The sequence below is a fragment of the Hemitrygon akajei genome, chromosome 1 (genome assembly GCF_048418815.1).
Source record: "Hemitrygon akajei chromosome 1, sHemAka1.3, whole genome shotgun sequence".
NCBI lineage: Eukaryota > Metazoa > Chordata > Chondrichthyes > Myliobatiformes > Dasyatidae > Hemitrygon > Hemitrygon akajei.
Genome location: NC_133124.1, coordinates 162,940,529 through 162,960,040, shown reverse-complemented (window position 1 = coordinate 162,960,040; position 19,512 = coordinate 162,940,529). Strand labels below are relative to the sequence as shown.

The following is a 19,512-nucleotide window of genomic DNA, read 5'->3' as shown; positions in this document are numbered from 1 at the left end:
AGTCAGTTCAGCCCTGTGCCAATTGTTACAGACACAGCTACAGTCAGTTCAGCCCTGAGCCGATGGTTACAGACACAGCTACAGTCAGTTCAGCCCTGTGCCAATTGTTACAGACACAGCTACAGTCAGTTCAGCCCTGAGCCGATGGTTACAGGCCACAGCTACAGTCAGTTCAGCCCTGTGCTGATGGTTACAGACAGAGCTACAGTCAGTTCAGCCCTGTGCCAATTGTTACAGACACAGCTACAGTCAGTTCAGCCCTGAGCCGATGGTTACAGGCCACAGCTACAGTCAGTTCAGCCCTGAGCCGATGGTTACAGCCACAGCTACAGTCAGTTCAGCCCTGTGCCAATTGTTACAGACACAGCTACAGTCAGTTCAGCCCTGAGCCGATGGTTACAGACACAGCTACAGTCAGTTCAGCCCTGTGCCAATTGTTACAGACACAGCTACAGTCAGTTCAGCCCTGAGCCGATGGTTACAGACACAGCTACAGTCAGTTCAGCCCTGTGCCAATTGTTACAGACACAGCTACAGTCAGTTCAGCCCTGAGCCGATGGTTATAGCCACAAAGTCAGTTCAGCGCTGAAGCAACTTGATTAAATTGCATTAATAGTAAAAACAAAGTAAACCAAAAGACTTTGAATACAAACTGCAGAGTCCCCGAATGCGAGCCCTGCACGGAGAGGTGAGGTGACTGAACCTTGCCCAGGAGCTCGGTAGCTTCGGGGTTTGCTCCCGAAACCCAAGGCTCCTGCACCTCCCAGCAGACAGCAGCAGAGAGAAGACAGAGAGATCAGTCAAACAGACAGGCAGCGCTGAACACCTGTTCATTTTCTGCTCTCAACCCCGACAGTTTAATTGAAGTGTCATAGTTGAGCCGATGATGAGTTCGTGTTCCACCATCAGGAAACAGAGTCCCTCCAGCATTTTGTGTGTTACTCTGGATCTCCAGCACCTGCAGAATCTCGTTTGTTTGTATTAGACGACGTCTGGACTTGTCAGCACTGAGAAAGCCGAGGATCATCCAGGGAAGCATTTCAGCCCAAAATACTCTGTCGAAATCGTTATTGATGAGCAGTTCTAGTCACCCAATTACAGGAAGGGTGTGTAGGCTTTGGAGAGGGTGTGGAAGAGGTGACCAGGATTTGCTGAAGGGTCTGTATCTGTGCTGCATTGCCCTATGACACAGCAGAGGTTCACGTCCCAATTCGAGATAGCTCAGGAACTCAGACTCCCTCCTCATCCTCTTCCCGCAATGCTTCCTCCTTCCTCCTCGCCACTCCTCCCGCGGTTATAAAACTCTGGTTAGGCCACATCTGGAGAATTGCATTCAGTTGTGGTCACCCCATTACTGAAAGAGAAATGAACCACTTCACACTTATCTGGCTTGAACTCCTTCTGCCACTTGTACCAAGATACAGTGAAAAGTTTATTTTGCATATAGGACAAGAGGGGAGACTTCCGGTGGCTGTAATGGAGTAGGTTGCAGTAGCTACATGCTCAGAAATAATTCGCTTACTTTGCTGTTTAAACCTATCTCGGTGAGAGCACCATGAGTAGAAAACACTCTAGAAAAGAGGTTACTTTAGAGACTTTGGCTGAAATGTCTCAACAAATGTCAGAGAGACTCGAAAAATTGGATAAACTGGATGACCTGGAATCCAAGTTTGACTTGTTACAGAATTCCTTCGACCTGGTTAAATCTGAACTGAAAACGCTTAATCGGAAACTTGGAAGTATACAGCAGACTGTGAATGACCACGAAATTCGTATTAAGCTACACGAAGAATCTCTGCCGGTGTTGCAGAAGGATATCGAAGGATCCAAGAAAATTTCTAAGGAACAACTTAAAAATTACGACGCGTTACTGAAGAAACTAACAGATTTGGAGACCAGGAACCGAAGGTGCAATATCAGAATTCTTGGGCTTCCTGAAAAACCTATCGATTTTTGTGCTCAAATGCTGAAAGATTTATTCCCTGATATATTATTGGAACTACCAAAATTTGAGCGCATTCACCGAGTTACCCCGCCTAATTGGGATCCTGCCAAACCTCACTCTATTATCATTCGCTTTTACGACTATCAGATTAAAGAACAGATCCTTCGTGAATCAAGGAAAAAACGCATATTACAATTTTGTGATTAACAGTTTCGGATCGTTCAAGATTATCCACCGGAAGTTCTAAGAGCTAGGACAGGCTTTTAAAGAGCTCATAGATACATAGATAGATAGATAGATACTTTATTCATCCCCATGGGGAAATTCAACTTTTTTCCAATGTCCCATACACTTGTTGTAGCAAAACTAATTACATACAATACTTAACTCAGTAAAAAATATGATATGCATCATGTCTGATCTTTTTAAGCTTGGCTGTCGCCTTTCTCTCAGAGATCCGTGTAAACTCAAGGTTACTACTTCTGATAATAAGGTTTCTTGGTTTACGAAGCCTTAAGAAGCTAAGAAATTTTTACAAAGTCTCCATGCTTAAATTCAACTTCGAGTTGCTTTATGCTAAATGTTTTAATTTCAGGTGTTCAATCAAGTAATTGGCGCTTTGTTGATAACAAGGTCTCTTGGTTTTACGAAGTTTTAATCATTTGTTTGATTAAGTAACTGGCGCCTTGTTATCTTTCAAACTATGCAAAATATGCAGGCAGACCGCATCCAATTTCTCTTTTGCTGTTTTCCGCCTTTATTTGGGTCCTCTCATGTTACTTTCTCGCAGCTCTTTTTAAACAAAACATTATGCTCTCGGCCCGAAACGTCGACAGCGCTTCTCCCTGTAGATGCTGCCTGGCCTGTTGTGTTCCACCAGCACTTTGTGTGTGTTGTTGTTTGAATTTCCAGCATCTGCAGATTTCCTCGTGTATGCTCTCTCAGTGTTACTTTTATTTTTACCTTCCTTTTAGTAATTTGACTGAAAGTAATTATGTAGGGTGTACATGTAGTAATCACTGAGGAATGAAACTATAGGGTGTTTTGCTTTAAATTCATTCAGATTTTTCCTATCTTTTGATTATTTATACACTTTTCGGTCTTTTACTGTTTTTCAATAGTATACAATATTCTATTGCTGGTTTTTGATTTTTTTCATTATTTTACATTTTGTCATTTTGGTTTTTTTTTCTCCCTTGAATGCCTTAAATTAGTCATGTAGGAAGTTATCTAAACCGCTTCCCTTTCTAATTATTTTCTATATGTTTCTTTACTCCTTTTTTTTGCACCCACGAGTATATGTTGTTTTACTTATTGATTTTCCTTATCTGTCTTTCCTTTTTACCGAGACTAATACTTGTATTTTTCCATGGTTTTTTCTCGTAAATAGCGAACTAATTTACTTTGATATTTTGTTTTTGTATACATATATTTACAATCGTTTATTCAGCACAGCTATACATATATATTTTTTGGAGCCACTGGAGTTTTGGGTTGGGAACGTTAGAATTAGCCTTCAGCCTCCCTTGGCTGATATTTCTCTTTGGGGGGAGGGAGGGGGGAAATGAGTTCTTCCAGAAAGTGGATTGGAGGTTTTTACTGTTTTATTTATTCGCTATCTACATGTCTGTGATTACTTTTTATACATTATTAAGGGATATTTGATGGATTCTTTTATTAATATACTCAACTTTAATGTGAAAGGTCTAAATAACCCTGTTAAACAAAATAAGATTTTCTCTTATATCAGGAAACTTAAAACTCGTATAATCTTTCTCCAAGAAACCTATATTCGTAAAGATGATATTTCACGCTTTTTCAAAGGATGGAAGGGTATACATTTTCACTCACCCTCTCAATCTAGATCGAGAGGCGTCTCTATCCTGTTTGATCAGAATGTATCTTTTATTCAACATAATGTAATTTCTGATACAAATGGGCGCTTTGTTATTGTTTCAGGTAGTCTTGAGAATAAACTAATCGTATTTGCGAATGTATACGCTCCAAATATAGATGACCCCTTGTTCTTTGAACATCTTTTCTCTTTTCTGCCTGATTTGAATCGGTATTCCTTAGTGATGGGTGGAAATTTTAATTTTTGGCTTGACCCTATATTAGACCACTCTTCAAGTAAAATCCCTGTCACTAATAAATCAGTCCTACTTTTTAAATCTTTTCTATTTCAATGTGGTATTCTCGATGTGTGGCATTTTTTACACTCCCAAGAAAAGGAATATTCATATCTCTCTCAGGTTCATCATATGTACTCTCGGACTGATTATTTTTTATAGATAGAAACTTGCTTCCACTGGTACGATCCTGTGATTATAAGGAGACTGCTTTGTCTGATCATGCACCTGTGCTTCTGGCTTTACGATTACCTGTTTACTCTGTACCAAATAGAAGTTGACATTTTAACTTATCATTGTTATTTGATAAAAATTTTCTTAAGTTTTTGGAAAACCATATTACTTCTTTATTTAAAGAAAATTTTAAAGGAGATACTGCTGGTACTTTTAAAGCATATATTCATGGAGAAATTATCTCTTACTCTACCTATATAAAGAAAAAAGCTGACAAAGAAAGGTCTGACCTAGCAGCGATATTAAAAGATCTTGATCAAAAGTATGCCCTATCTCCAGATACAACTATATATAATAAGCATGTTGAAATCCAATCCAAGTATAATCTTCTGCTGACTTACCCAATTGAACAACAGCTGTTGAGAGATAAAACTCAATTTTACATTCACGGGGATAGAACAGGTAGTTTATTAGCCAATCGCTTAAAATCTTTTACAGTTAATCATCAAATCACAGAAATTTTTAAAGATAATGGAACTAAGACATCCGACCATTCTGAAATTAACAATGTATTTAAAGACTTTTACCTTAAGTTGTATCAGTCTGACTCTTCTTCAGATGATACCTATATGAATACCTATAAGAGCCCAGGACCTGATGGCTTTCCTGGGGAGTTTTATAAAACTCTCACTACGTTACTTACACCTTATTTATCCTCTGTTTTATCAGGGTCCTTTAAATCAGGTAAACTCCCTCAATCTTTTTATGAAGCTTTTATTTCTCTTATTCTTAAAAAAAAATCCAGCTGAATGTTCTTCATACAGACCAACCTCTTTATTAAATGTTAATGCAAAACTCTTATCCAAAATCTTAGCTCGAAGACTTGAAAATATTCTACCATCTATTATATCACATGACCAGACAGGATTTATTAAAAATCGTTACTCACATTTTAATATACGTCAGTTATTGAATGTGATATATTCACCATCCAAAAAAAATCAGTGTGTATATTATCCTTAGATGCAGAAAAAGCCTTCGATAGGATTGAGTGCAATTATCTTTTTAAGACCTTAGAAAAGTTTAATTTTGGGCCCAATTTTATTCGTTGGGTTAAATTAATTTACTTGTCTCCTACCGCTCAGGTTATTACTAACTCTCAAATTACAGCGGGGAACTAGACAAGGTTGCCCTCTTAGTCCTTTACTTTTTGCTTTAGCTATAGAACCCTTAGCAACAGCATTTCGAGAATCTAAGGACATTTCTGGTATACTAAGGGAAGGTATGACTCATAAAATTTCATTATACGCTGATGATATTTTACTTTTTATCTCTAACACTGAAACTTCTTTACCTTCGGTTCTTTCTTTAATTTCCCAGTTTAGTTCTTTTTCAGGATATAAGCTGAACTTACATAAAATGGAGTTATTTCCTTTAAATGACCTAATGTCATCAAATGCCAAATTTCCGTTCCAAGTTGTTACAAGTCAATTTACATATCTAGGTGTAACAATTACTAAAAACTTCAAGAATTTATTTAAAGAAAACTTAAACCCCTTATTGAATTATGTGAAAAAGACGTTTTCTAAATGGTCTCCTCTTTCTTTATCTCTAATTGGCCGAATTAATTCAATTAAAATGAAGATTCTTCCTAAATTTTTATATCTTTTTCAGGCCTTACCTATTTTTATTCCTAAGACCTACTTTGATTCTTTAGATTCAATTTTAACATCTTATATTTGGAATAACAAGCAAGCTCGTTTAAGTAAAGTTTACCTATAAAGAAATAAAGAGATGGTTGGATTAGCCCTACCCAATTTTAGGTTTTACTATTGGGCTGCCAATATAAGGAATATTACTTTCTGGTCTTATTATATTTATCGTAAAGATTGCCCATCATGGGTGTCCTTAGAAGTTAATTGTGTAAAAAAAAAATCCTCTATTGTCTCTCTTCTTGGATCATATTCTTCTTTTTTAGCAAATAAAATAATAGATAACATAATTGTTAAGCAAACTTTAAGGATTTGGTCTCAATTTAGGAAATTTTTTAGTTTAGCAAACTTTTCATTATTATCTCCCATTCTCCTTAATTTTTTTTTATCCCTTCCGTGACTGACAAAGTCTTTAAGGATTAGGATGAACTAGGTATTAAGTGTTTTTGGGACCTGTTTATCTCAGGATCTCTTGCTTCATTTGACCAATTGTCAACTAAATTTGCACTCCCAAAAACACATTTTTACAGATACCTTCAAATTAGAGATTTCTTACTTTTACAATTAACTACTTTTCCTATAGGTCCTGATAAAAATTTACTGGACGATCTTTTAAATTTAAAACCTTCTGTTAATGGTTCTATTACTGGTATATATAACTTGTTGATTGAATCTAGACAAGACTTTTTAGATAAAATAAAAAAAAGTTGGGAGGTTGACCTAAATTGTCAGATTTCTGATGAAAGATGGAATAAAATTCTTAAACGGGTTAATAAATCATCTTTCTGTGCTCGTCATTCTCTTCTACAATTTAAAGTGGTTCATAGAGCTTACATTTCTAAACAGAAGCTGTCCAGTTTTTATCCGAATGTTTCTCCAATTTGTAATAAATGCAACTCTGCTGATGCCTCTTTAATCCATATGTTTTGGTTTTGCCCTAAAATTGAAAAGTTTTGGTGGGAAGTATTCCATACCTTCTCACAACTTTTTAGGATCCAATTTGACCCAAATCCCCTTACTATCTTGTTTGGTATTATTGCAGATGAAGATATAACTTTAAATACTTCTAACCTACAGGTTTTAGTTTTTACCTCTCTTTTAGCAAGGAGAGTAATCTTGCTTAAATGGAAGGAGTCTACCCCTCCTACACACCTTCAATGGCTACGTGATATTATGTCTTATTTAAATTTAGAAAAGATCCACTGCTCAGTCTTAAATTCGAAACAATCTTTTTATGATATTTGGGGACCTTTCCTAAATTACTTTTCCAATTTATAAAGTTTAACAGTGCACAGACTTTTATGTATATTTTTATCTTCTCTTCTTAAGCGAATATGTTTTCTTTTCTAATTTATCTATTATCATCCATCAGCTTTTTTCTTTGGTAGTTGGTAGGGGGTTGACTTTTTTATATAAAAAAATTCTTTTATGATGTATGACCTATCTTTAAATTTTTGATTACAGAGTGGTATACCTTTATGTGTAATGCTACAACATTTTGATCAATTTTATCACAGTATATGAATGTACACAAGTTATGTGGAGATGTATCTGTGTGTTTTTTTATGTGTTATCTATCTTGTTTTTTTTCTTCTGAATAAAAATATTGTAAAAAGAAAGGACAAGGTAAAACAATAAGAGAATGCAGAATAAAGCTTATCAGCTCCAGAGGAAGTGCAGTGCAGGCAAACAAAACAGTTGTTCATTCATTCATTATGTGCCGTGTAGTATGATATAGGCAATGATGGTCTTTCCACGGCTCTGGTAGAAATGGTTAAAACTAGTACATATAGGAACCAATGACATAGGTGGGAAAAGGGAAGAGGTCCTGAAAGGAGAATATAGGGAGTTAGAAAGGGAGTTGAGAAGAAGGACCGCAAAGGTAGTAATCTCAGGATTACTGCCCGTGCCATGCAATAGTGAGAGTAGGAATGGAATGAGGTGGGGGATAAATGCATGGCTGAGGGATTGGAGCAGGGGACAGGGATTAAAGTTTCTGGATCATTGGGACCTCTTCTGGGGCAGGTGTGACCTGTACAAAAAGGACGAGCTGCACTTGAATCTTAAGGGGACCAATTTTCTTTGAGGGAGATTTTCTAAGGCTACTGGGGAGACTTTAAACAAGAATGGTTGGGGGGTGGGAATCAAATTGAAGAGACTAGGAGAGAGGAGGTTAGTTCACAAATAGAGAAAGCTAGTAAACAGTGTGTGAGGGAGGATAGGCAGGTGATAGAGAAGGGCAGTGCTCAGACCGAAGATGTAGGAGAGAAGGAAGAAAAAGATAGTAAAGTTGTTTGCATCGTTAGGAATAAACAGAGAGTAAGAGGTGGAGAATTTCTTAAATGCATCTATTTTAATGCTAGGAGCATTGTAAGAAAGGTGGATGAGCTTAGAGCACGGATTGATACCTGGAAATATAATGTTGTAGCTATTAGTGAAACATGGTTGCTGGAGGGGTGTGATTGGCAACTAAATATTCCTGGATTTTGTTGCTTCAGGTGTGATAGAATCGGAGGGGCAAGAGGGGGAGGTGTTGCATTGCTTGTCAGAGAAAATATTACAGCGGTGCTCTGGCAGGATAGATTAGAGGGCTCGTCTAGGGAGACTATTTGGGTGGAATTGAGGAATGGGAACGGTGTAGTAACACTCACAGGGGTGTATTATAGACCATCTAATGGGGAGCAAAAATTGGAGGTGCAAATTTGTAAGGAGATAGCAGATATTTGTAGTAAGCAGAAGGTTGTGATTGTGGGAGATTTTAATTTTCCACCCATAGACTGGGAAGCCCATACTGTAAAAGGACTGGATGGTTTGGAGTTTGTAAAATGTGTGCAGGATAGTATTTTGTACATAGAGGTACCAACTAGAGAAGGGGCAGTGTTGGATCTCCTGTTAGGGAATGAAATAGGTCAGGTGACGGAGGTATGTGTTGGGGAGCACTTCGGGTCCAGTGATCACAATGCAATTAGTTTCAATATAATTATGGAGAAGGATCAGACTGGACCAAGGATTGAGATTTTTGATTGGAGAAGGGCTAACTTTGAGGAGGTGCGAAAGGATTTAGAAGGAGTGGCTTGGGACAATTTGTTTTATGGGAAGGATGTAATAGAGAAATGGAGGTCATTTAAAGGTGAAAATTTGAGGGTACAGAATCTTTATGTTCCTGTTAGGTTGAAAGGAAAGGTTAAAAGTTTGAGAGGGCCATGGTTTTCAAGGGATATTGGAAACTTGGTTTGGAAAAAGAGAGAGATCTACAATAAATATAGGCAGCATGGAGTAAATGAGGTGCTCAAGGAATATAAAGAATGTAAAAAAAATCTTAAGAAAGAAATTAGAAAAGCTAAAAGAAGATATGAGGTTGCTTTGGCAAGTAAGGTGAAAATAAATCCAAAGGGTTTCTATAGCAAAAGGATAGTGAGGGATAAAATTGGTCCCTTAGAGAATCAGAGTGGACAGCTGTGTGTGGAGCCAAAAGAGATGGGGGAGATTTTGAACAATTTCTTTTCTTCAGTATTCACTGTGAAGGATATTGAATTGTGTAAGGTAAGGGAAACAAGTAGGGTAGTTATGGAAACTATGATGATGAAAGAAGCAGAAGTACTGGCACCTTTAAGGAATATAAAAGTGGATAAATCTCCAGATCCTGACAGGATATTCCCTAGGAACTTGAGGGAGGTTAGTGTAGAAATAGCTGGGGCTCTGACAGAAATATTTCAAATGTCATTAGAAATGGGGATGTTATCCTCTTCGATTGAAAGTCAGTTAATTAAATCAAAAACCCAATTCTATATATATGGAGATAAATCTGGTAAATTATTGGCTAACCAATTGAAAATTGTTTCGGATAAACGACAAATGACTAGGATTCGTAAACAAGATGGTACTCTGACGATCGACCACAAAGAGATAAATAAAGCCTTTCAAGATTTTTATAATTCCTTATATCAATCAGAATTTACTAAGGACTCTTCTATAATAAATGAATTTTTAAGGAAATTGAATATCCCAAAAGTAACTGTTGAGGATAGCGTATTTTTAGATACACCTATTACGGAGTCTGAAATAGAAAAGGCTATTTTTTCAATGAATTCAGGTAAAGCTTCTGGTCCAGATGGTTTTTCTGCAGAATTTTTAAAATATTTTTCTTCTATACTTTCTCCTTGGCTTTGTAAAATTTTTAAAGATGCATTAAGTATAGGCAAATTACCACAATCTTTTTATGAAGCTTCTATTTCTTTAATTCTTAAAAAAGATAAAGACCCTACTGAATGCGCATCCTATCGGCCTATATCCTTGTTGAATACGGATTTTAAGATTTTTAGTAAAATTTTGGCTATTAGATTAGAAAATATATTACCTCGAATTATTTCTGAAGATCAGACTGGATTTATTAAAAATCGCTATTCATCTTTTAACATTAGAAAATTAATTAATATTATTTATACCTCTTCATCTAAAATACCAGAATGTGTAATTTCTTTAGATGCCGAAAAAGCATTTGATAGAGTTGAATGGCCATATTTATTTAATACAATGCAACATTTTAATTTTAGTTCAAAATTTATATCATGGATTAAATTAATATACCATAAACCCTTAGCTTCAGTTTTTACCAATAATGAAAGATCCCCTTTCTTTCAGCTATTTCGTGGTACAAGGCAAGGTTGTCCTTTAAGTCCTTTACTATTTGACATCGCTTTAGAACCTTTGGCTATAGCTATTCGTGAATCACCCAATATTCTGGGTATTAGCCGTGGGGAGATGACGTATAAGGTATCATTATATGCTGATGATTTGTTATTATATATATCTGACCGTGAAAGATCTATTCCTGCTATTTCTTCTTTGCTTGCTCAATTTAGTAACTTTTCTGGTTATAAATTGAATTTTAATAAGAGTGAACTATTTCCATTAAATATGCAAGTTCCAATTTATAAACATTTACCATATAAAATTGTTACAGATTATTTTATTTATTTAGGTATTAAAATTACTAAAAAACATAAAGATTTATTTAAAGCTATTTTTTTTACCTTTAATTGACCAAATCAAGCAACTTGCTATTAGGTGGTCTCCACTATCTTTGTCATTGGTTGGCAGAGTTAATGCTATTAAGATGATGATACTACCTAAATTTTTATATTTATTTCAAGCATTACCAATTTTTATTCCTAAATCTTTTTTTGATACTGTTGACTCTAAAATATCTTCTTATTTGTGGCAGAACAAAAATCCTAGAGTAGGCAAAAAATATTTACAGAAGCCTAAGAAGGAGGGCGGCTTGGCTCCACCAAACTTAAGATTTTACGATTGGACAGTTAATATAGGGTATTTAATATTCTGGACACAAGAATTGACTATAGCTGCTTGCCCACAATGGGTAAATTTGGAATGTAAATCTGTGCAAGATTTTTCACTGATTTCAATCTTAGGATCTTCACTTCCTTTTTCTTTATTCAAATTGAATAAACAGATAACTAATCCCATAGTCAAATATACATTACAAATTTGGTTTCAATTTCGTAAATTTTTTGGTTTGAGTAAGTTTATTTTATCATGTCCTATAATATCTAACTATTTCTTTCGGCCTTCATCTATGGATCAAGCTTTTCTTTTATGGAAAACAAAAGGTATAACATGTTTTCGTGATCTGTTTTTGGATGATAACATTATGTCCTTTGAACAGCTATCTAATAAATATAATTTACCTAAAACCCATTTTTTTAGGTATTTGCAAGTCAGAAATTTCTTGTATAATGAATTAAAGTCTTTTTTGAAAGAATGTCCATTGGACATTACAGAAAGAATTTTAGCCCTCAATCCTTGTCAAAAGGGTTTAGTAGCTATCATTTATAATATGATTATGAATTTACAGCCAGATGTATCAGAAAAAAATTAAGAAGGAATGGCAAGAAGAATTGCACTGTCCTATATCTACTGAGCAATGGGAAAATTTTTTATTATTGGTAAATTCGTCCTCTATTTGTGTTAAACATGCCCTAATACAATTTAAGGTTGTACATAGAGCTCATATGTCTGAGGATAAACTTGCTCGATTTTATTCTCATGTTAATCCAACCTGTGACAGATGTCATTCTGATGTTGCTTCATTGACTCATATGTTCGGTCTTGTCCTTGTTTACAAAATTATTGGAAAGATATTTTTAATATTATTTCAAGAGTTTTAAATATCAATTTCCAACCGCATCCTTTTACTGCAATTTTCGGTTTACCAATGATGGAAAATAACCGTTTATCCGCTTCATCACAACGAATGATTGCATTTGTTACATTAATGGCTAGAAGATCTATTTTACTGAATTGGAAAGAAATTAATCCTCCAACTGTATTTCAGTGGTTTTCTCAAACTATCTCTTGTTTGAGTTTAGAAAAAATTAGAAGCGTGGTTTTTGATTCTTCAGTTAAATTTGAAGAAACTTGGAGACCATTTATTCAACATTTTCATATGAGCTAAACTGAGTTTTCCTGAACCTTACTTTTATTATCCTTAATTATTTGGATGGAGGTTCGGAGTTATTGGCACTACTGTATGTATTTAACATTATGCAACGGCCCATGTTGGTTAGTTTTTTTCTCTCTTTTTTTTTGGTTTTTTTTTTCTTTTTCTGTTTCTTTTACATAAATACTTTGAGTTTGGGAGGCCTTATATATTGATTATTATATATCTGATTGTCTATTTAAACTATTAATTATGTATTCTCAAACACTTTGTATTCTTATTTCATCTATGTTTTTCTTAAAATTAATAAAAAGATTTAAAAAGAAAAGAAATGGGGATGGTGCCGGAGGATTGGCGTATTGCTCATGTTGTTCCATTGTTTAAAAAGGGTTCTAAGAGTAAACCTAGCAATTATAGGCCTGTCAGTTTGACGTCAGTGGTGGGTAAATTACTGGAAAGTATTCTTAGAGATGGTATATATAATTATCTGGATAGACTGGGTATGATTAGGAACAGTCAACATGGATTTGTGCATGGAAGTCATGTTTGACAAATCTTAATGAATTTTTGAAGAGGTTACTGGGAAAGTCGACGAGGGTAAAGCAGTGAATGTTGTCCATATGGACTTCAGTAAAGCCTTTGACAAGGTTCCACATGGAAGGTTAGTTAGGAAGGCTCAATCGTTAGGTGTTAATATTGAAGGAGTGAAATGGATTCAACAGTGGCTGGATGGGAGATGCCAGAGAGTAGTGGTGGATAACTGTTTGTCAGGTTGGAGGCCGGTGACTAGTGGTGTGCCTCAAGGATCTGTACTGAGTCCAATGGTTTGTTATATACATTAATGATCTGGATGATGGGGTGGTAAATTGGACTAGTAAGCATGCAGATGATACTAAGATAGGTGGTGTTGTGGATAATGAAGCAGGTTTTCAAAGCTTGCAGATAGATTTAGGCCAGTTAGAAGAGTGGGCTGAAAGATGGCCGATGGAGTTTAATGCTGATGAGTGTGAGGTGCTACATTTTGGTAGGACTAATCAAAATAGGACATACAGGGTAAATGGTAGGGCATTGAAGAATGCAGTAGAACAGAGTGATCTAGGAATAATGGTGCATAGTTCCCTGAAGGTGGAATCTCATGTGGATAGGTGGTGAAGAAAGCTTTTGGTATTGTTATGAAGGATGAACAACTCTGATGGGCAGAGGGGTGCAGAGTCGCCCATGCCCCCCCCCCTTTTTTGGAGAATCACAAGTTGCTACTATTTCGATGCTGCTATCAAGGAAGTGAGAGAGACAAAGGAAAGCTGCCAGGGCAGTTGTTATTTGATAACAGCTCATGGAAGTTAATGAGAGAGAGACACAGCTCACAAAAGAGGAGCGGAACCATTGATTACTGCTATTGTCTTTTGGAGAAGGATTGTTTACTTGGTACTGTTCTATTCAGTGAAACCCCTCCGGGGGCAACCAGAGTGGGCTGGTTTAATGGGTTACATCATCCCAACCTGATTGACACCTGAGACCCCGTGAGTGGGGATAAAAGTGAGGTCTGGGGTAACACCCCTCAGTCGCACCAGGAGAAACGCTAATGAGCATCAGAAACCCCACGAGACAGGGTGGGAGACCGGGACCAAACGAAGGGTCGGTAAATTTTAACTCACAGTGTTTTGTAGCGAGACTGGTGGGGGCTTGTGTGTGTGTCCACCCTTGCCTGGGTGATGAGTCCACCACGGAAGAACGGTCTAGCTAAAGGACGGAGGGGTCATACATGAATGGCCACAACAACAACGCATCGATGGATCAAAATCGTAAAGGAAGGTTGGCAAGATAATAGCTGTTACTGTTCACACGTTCTCTCTCTCTCTCTCTCTCTCTCCAACAATTGCAACACATTGACAAACAACTACGGCAGCCTGCATGAACTGAACTGAACTTTATATTTCCATCTGACAATTCATTATCCCCTAGACAACGATAGAGCTTGTTTCATTAGTGATTATTATTATTATACCCACACTTTTAGGTTTAGTATTGCTAATGTATATTCTCTGTATATTCGCATTGAAATTATTTTGTATATTTTTGCTAATAAATATTGTTGAAAATAGTATCACCAGACTCCAACGGACACTTCTATCTTTGCTGGTAAGACACCCAGTTACGGGGTACGTAACAGTATACTGTCCGTTATAAATCAGAGCATTGAGTATAGGAGTTGGGATGTAATGTTAAAATTGTACAAGGCATTGGTGAGGCCAAATTTGGAGTATTGTGTACAGTTCTGGTCACCGAATTATAGGAAAGATGTCAACAAAATAGAGAGTACAGAGGGGATTTACTAGAATGTTGCCTGGGTTTCAGCACCTAAGTTACCGAGAAAGGTTGAACAAGTTAGGTCTTTATTCTTTGAAGCGTAGAAGGTTGAGGGGAGACTTGACGGGTATCTGGACAAGAAAGGAATGGAGGGTTATGGGCTGAGTGCAGGTCTGTGGGACTAGGTGAGAGTAAGCATTCGGCACGGACTAGAAGAGGCCAAGATGGCCTGTTTCCATGCTGTAATTGTTATATAGTGTATGATGGGATACTTGACCATTCTGGAGCAGCTGGGCTTAAGACAGCTGATGTGTGTCGAGAATAACCTTGGATGATAAGTGCAGTACCTGGAAATCCAATATATAAGACACTAGACCCCTGGAACCAGGAGGGAGGATGCGCCTGGGGGTAAATTATGAGTCCTGATAACAGGAAGCAGGAAGAACTGTTCGACACGCTGAGAGATAATTGACATGTCTTTTAAGCAATTGATCATGTACTAACCTTGGGATGCCAAACAAAGTTATGTGAAGTTGTTTGTTTTGCTGTATAAATATGAGCTCGGTTTTACCTAAAATCAGTTTTGGTGGTGGTGGAGACTGCTGCAGACTCTCCATGATGTCATGTTAATAAACACTTAAAATGAAACTCGAATTCACTCTGGGGGTTCTCAGTTAGTGTTTCCATGACAATGACCATGGTTGTTCTTGGCAAACTTTTCTCCAGGAAGTGGTTTGCCATCGCCTGCTTCTGGGCAGTGTCTTCACAAGACTGGAGAGCTCAGCCATCATTAATACTCATCAGAGAATGTGCCCAGTGTCAGTGGTCACAGAACCAGAACTTGTGATATGCCTCAGATGCTCTTACGGACATCCACCATCTCCTCTCATGGTCTCAAGTGACCCTGATCAGGGAAACCTGAGTTTGAAGGGGAGATTGGACAAACGTGTTGGTTTGGAATTTCTGAACGGGCAATAAACCCACGTACATAACCTTACCATTATTCTCCTCTCAGAGTAGCATATGGTGACATAAACATTCTTTGATAACAAATTTCCTTTGAACTTTGAATGTCAGCTACTTGAGGACAGATTGAGGTGAGAGGAATGAAAGTTTAAAGAAGGACAGGGCATTATTTTTTACACAAAGAGTGCTGGGTACCTGCAATGTGCTGCCAAAGATGGTGATGGAGGCAGAAGCAACAGACGTGATTGAGAGGCTCTGAAATAGGCAATTGAATGTGTAGATATTGTCCACGTGCAGGTAGAAGGGATTTAGTTTAATTCAGCATGGTGAGCAGCACAGATATTGTGGGCTGAATGTCGATTTCCTATGATGTTTTAAATAGAATTATCTGTTTTAAAGTGAGCAGGAAACGGGCTGGAAGATGGAGATTGTCAGTCGAGAGTTGTGATGAAGCAGTGGGGTAGCACCGATGGGCTGAGTAGCCTTGTCACCATTTGTTCTGTGTTACAGGGGAGAGCTCAAGATGGTGAGATTCCTTCCGCAGGTCTTCCTGCTTCTAGTGGCTGCCGGGCTCATCCGATGCTTCATGCCAAACTTCGGAAGTGGTAGCCGAACACATTACAATATTACCAAGACGGCTGCCCTCCAAGCCATCCTCACGGTCTTCCAGCAAGTTCCCAGTCCGCGAGGAAACGTTGTGCCCCAGGGTATCTTCCAGGCTGATGTAAGTGAGGGTGCATTAATCTGTGCTCAGTTCTTTGACTGGAAGGAGGATGGGGAGGCTGTGTAGGGGAGTGAGAGTGGATTACACAAAAGGATTCTGTATTTGCAGTCTGTTTCCCAGAATACATGTGACATGGACGTTGTTGGGAATGTCATCAATGATGGATCCATCCAAAGTGGGGATATGAGACTATTAAATCAGATGTGGTCTGACCCAGGGATACGGAGACTGAAACCGTGCACGGTGCTCCCGGTGGGGGTCTGACCCAGGGACACGGAGACTGGAACCGTGCACGGTGCTCCCGGTGGGGGTCTGACCCAGGGACACGGAGACTGGAACCGTGCACGGTGCTCCCGGTGGGGGTCTGACCCAGGGACACGGAGACTGGAACCGTGCACGGTGCTCCCGGTGGGGGTCTGACCCAGGGACACGGAGACTGGAACCGTGCACGGTGCTCCCGGTGGGGGTCTGACCCAGGGACACGGAGACTGGAACCGTGCACGGTGCTCCCGGTGGGGGTCTGACCCAGGGACACGGAGACTGGAACCGTGCACGGTGCTCCCGGTGGGGGTCTGACCCAGGGACACGGAGACTGGAACCGTGCACGGTGCTCCCGGTGGGGGTCTGACCCAGGGACACGGAGACTGGAACCGTGCACGGTGCTCCCGGTGGGGGTCTGACCCAGGGACACGGAGACTGGAACCGTGCACGGTGCTCCCGGTGTGGGTCTGACCCAGGGACACGGAGACTGGAACCGTGCACGGTGCTCCCGGTGTGGGTCTGACCCAGGGACACGGAGACTGGAACCGTGCACGGTGCTCCCGGTGTGGGTCTGACCCAGGGACACGGAGACCGGGACCGTGCACGGTGTTCCCGGTGTGGGTCTGACCCAGGGATACACAGACCGGGACCGTGCACAGTGCTCCCAGTGTGGGTCTGACTCAGGGAAACAGAGACTGGAACCGTGCACGGTGCTCCCGGTGTGGGTCTGACCCAGGGACACGGAGACTGGAACTGTGCACGGTGCTCCCGGTGTGGGTCTGACCCAGGGACACGGACACTGGAACTGTGCACGGTGCTCCCGGTGTGGGTCTGACCCAGGGACACGGAGACTGGAACTGTGCAGTGGTCTGCCCCAAGTGCAGAACATTAATACAAGGCTTTTCCTCCACAGGGCCGTGACCTGACAGCAGAGAGACTCTTTGCCATATACTATGGAGAGCCGGTATCTGTCCGACGGTTCAGTCAGTGCATGAAGGTGATGGGGGCGGCCAACACCTTGGTGGACGTGGCGTATGCGCTGTCCAGTGAGAGGCATTTTGATTCGGAGACAATCCTGGAGGGCAAGAAGCTGCTACTGAGGGGCAAGGCCAGTGTGGTGAGGGCTATACTGGAGGACAAACGATTCTCTGCACTGTCGTCCATGGGCTCCACTCTCCACACACTACAGGTAGGTCCAGCCCTCGGAGCGGTGAGGAGGGAGCACCGTGGGAGGGGCAGTGCGGAGGGAATTCCATGGGAGGGCATGAGGAGGGAGCACTGTGGAAAGGGTGGTAAGGTGGGAGCACTGTGGGAGGGGCAGTGAGGAAGGAATTCCATGGGAGGGTTGTTGAGGAGGGTGCAGAACGGGAGGGATGGTGTGGATGGTGTGCTGTGGGAGGGGCGGTGAGGGGGAATGCTGTGGGAGGGGCAGTGAGTGGGGAATTCCCGATATGGGCGGTGAGGGGGAATGCTGTGGGAGGGGCAGTGAGTGGGGAATTCCCGATATGGGCGGTGTGGGGGAATGCTGTGGGAGGGGCGGTGAGTGGGGAATTCCTGATATGGGCGGTGAGGGGGAATGCTGTGGGAGGGGCGGTGAGTGGGGAATTCCTGATATGGGCGGTGAGGGGGAATGCTGTGATGGGGCGGTGAGTGGGGAATTCCTGATATGGGCGGTGAGTGAGTGTACAGGAAGGGTTATCAATGAGAGAGTGCTGCCGCAGGGATGGAGAGGAGGGAGAATGTCGTGCGGAGGAGGTTGACAAGGAGTGTGTGTTACAGTATTGTCATCACAATATTGTGTTGTGATATATAAATGGTATTAAAACTGCCCATGTTGACAGGGATAAAAATAATTCAATTTAATTATTGAAGGGCTGAAGAGCCTGTATACAGAATAGATACAGGCCCTTCAGCCCAAACACAATATGCTGACCCAGCTAATCCCAGTTCCCTGCGTTCCGTCCATATTCCTTCAGACCCAGAACAGTCTTAGGCACATATCTATAGTTAGGGTTCCTAAGATCTTTCCAAAGTAGTGTATTTGTCAGCGTGGAATGGAAGGTGAGTTTGTAAACCTGGATGTTGAGAATGGCCGGGGTGGAGTGCCACAGGAGGGAGTGTAGGACAGGTGGCAGAGAAGGAATGCCGGGGGCAGGGGGTGCATGGGTGCAAACATACCCAGCCCTGAGACATCAGGCAAGGTCATCTGATTCTATGCAATTGCTTTATTGATCTCTCTGGTGCTCCATCCCCTCTCCCTTCCCCTCTCCCCAACCATCATTCTCCTCTCTCTGCCCCCTTCCCACTCTCAGTCCACAACAGAGATCCATGTCAGAATCAGCTTTATCATCACACACGTCATGAAATGTGTTCTTTCATGCAGCATTACAGTGCAATACATAAAGTCATTGCAGGGCTGTGCAAAAGTCTTTAACACCCTAGCTATATTTTATTATTATTATTGATTGATTTTTAATGCATTTCTACAATTCCTACAGCAAAAACCCAACAGCAAAATGAAGATTAATACAGTGCAAAATAAACATAACAATTATATAATTCAAAACAGTGATGAAAGAGCACCCAAAATAAAACCATATAAAGTTAGTATCCTCCCCCCTCCTAATGCCTACTACCAAAGAAAGAAAAAAAAAGCTGAAAGTAAGGGATTAAAAATAATAGATTTATTCAAAAGAGGAGTTACGAAAATATTCAAGAAAAGGTCCCCACACCTTGTGAAACTTTATGTCCGAGTTGAGAAGTGAATAATGAATTTTTTCAAGGTCTAAACAGGACATAATATCATTAAACCATTGAGCATGGGTGGGTGGGGC

The 19,512-nt window shown here is 39.9% G+C and overlaps 1 protein-coding gene across 1 annotated transcript in view; it reads left to right on the top strand.

Moving 5' to 3' along the window:
- Positions 1-19,512, top strand: part of LOC140725358 (von Willebrand factor A domain-containing protein 7-like) — an 83,719-nt gene that overhangs the window by 25,339 nt on the left and 38,868 nt on the right. Inside the window, exons 3-4 of the mRNA XM_073040785.1 lie at positions 16,238-16,417; positions 17,592-17,867. Coding sequence (XP_072896886.1) covers positions 16,238-16,417; positions 17,592-17,867 — 456 coding nt within the window. The remainder of the gene's footprint in view (positions 1-16,237; positions 16,418-17,591; positions 17,868-19,512) is intronic.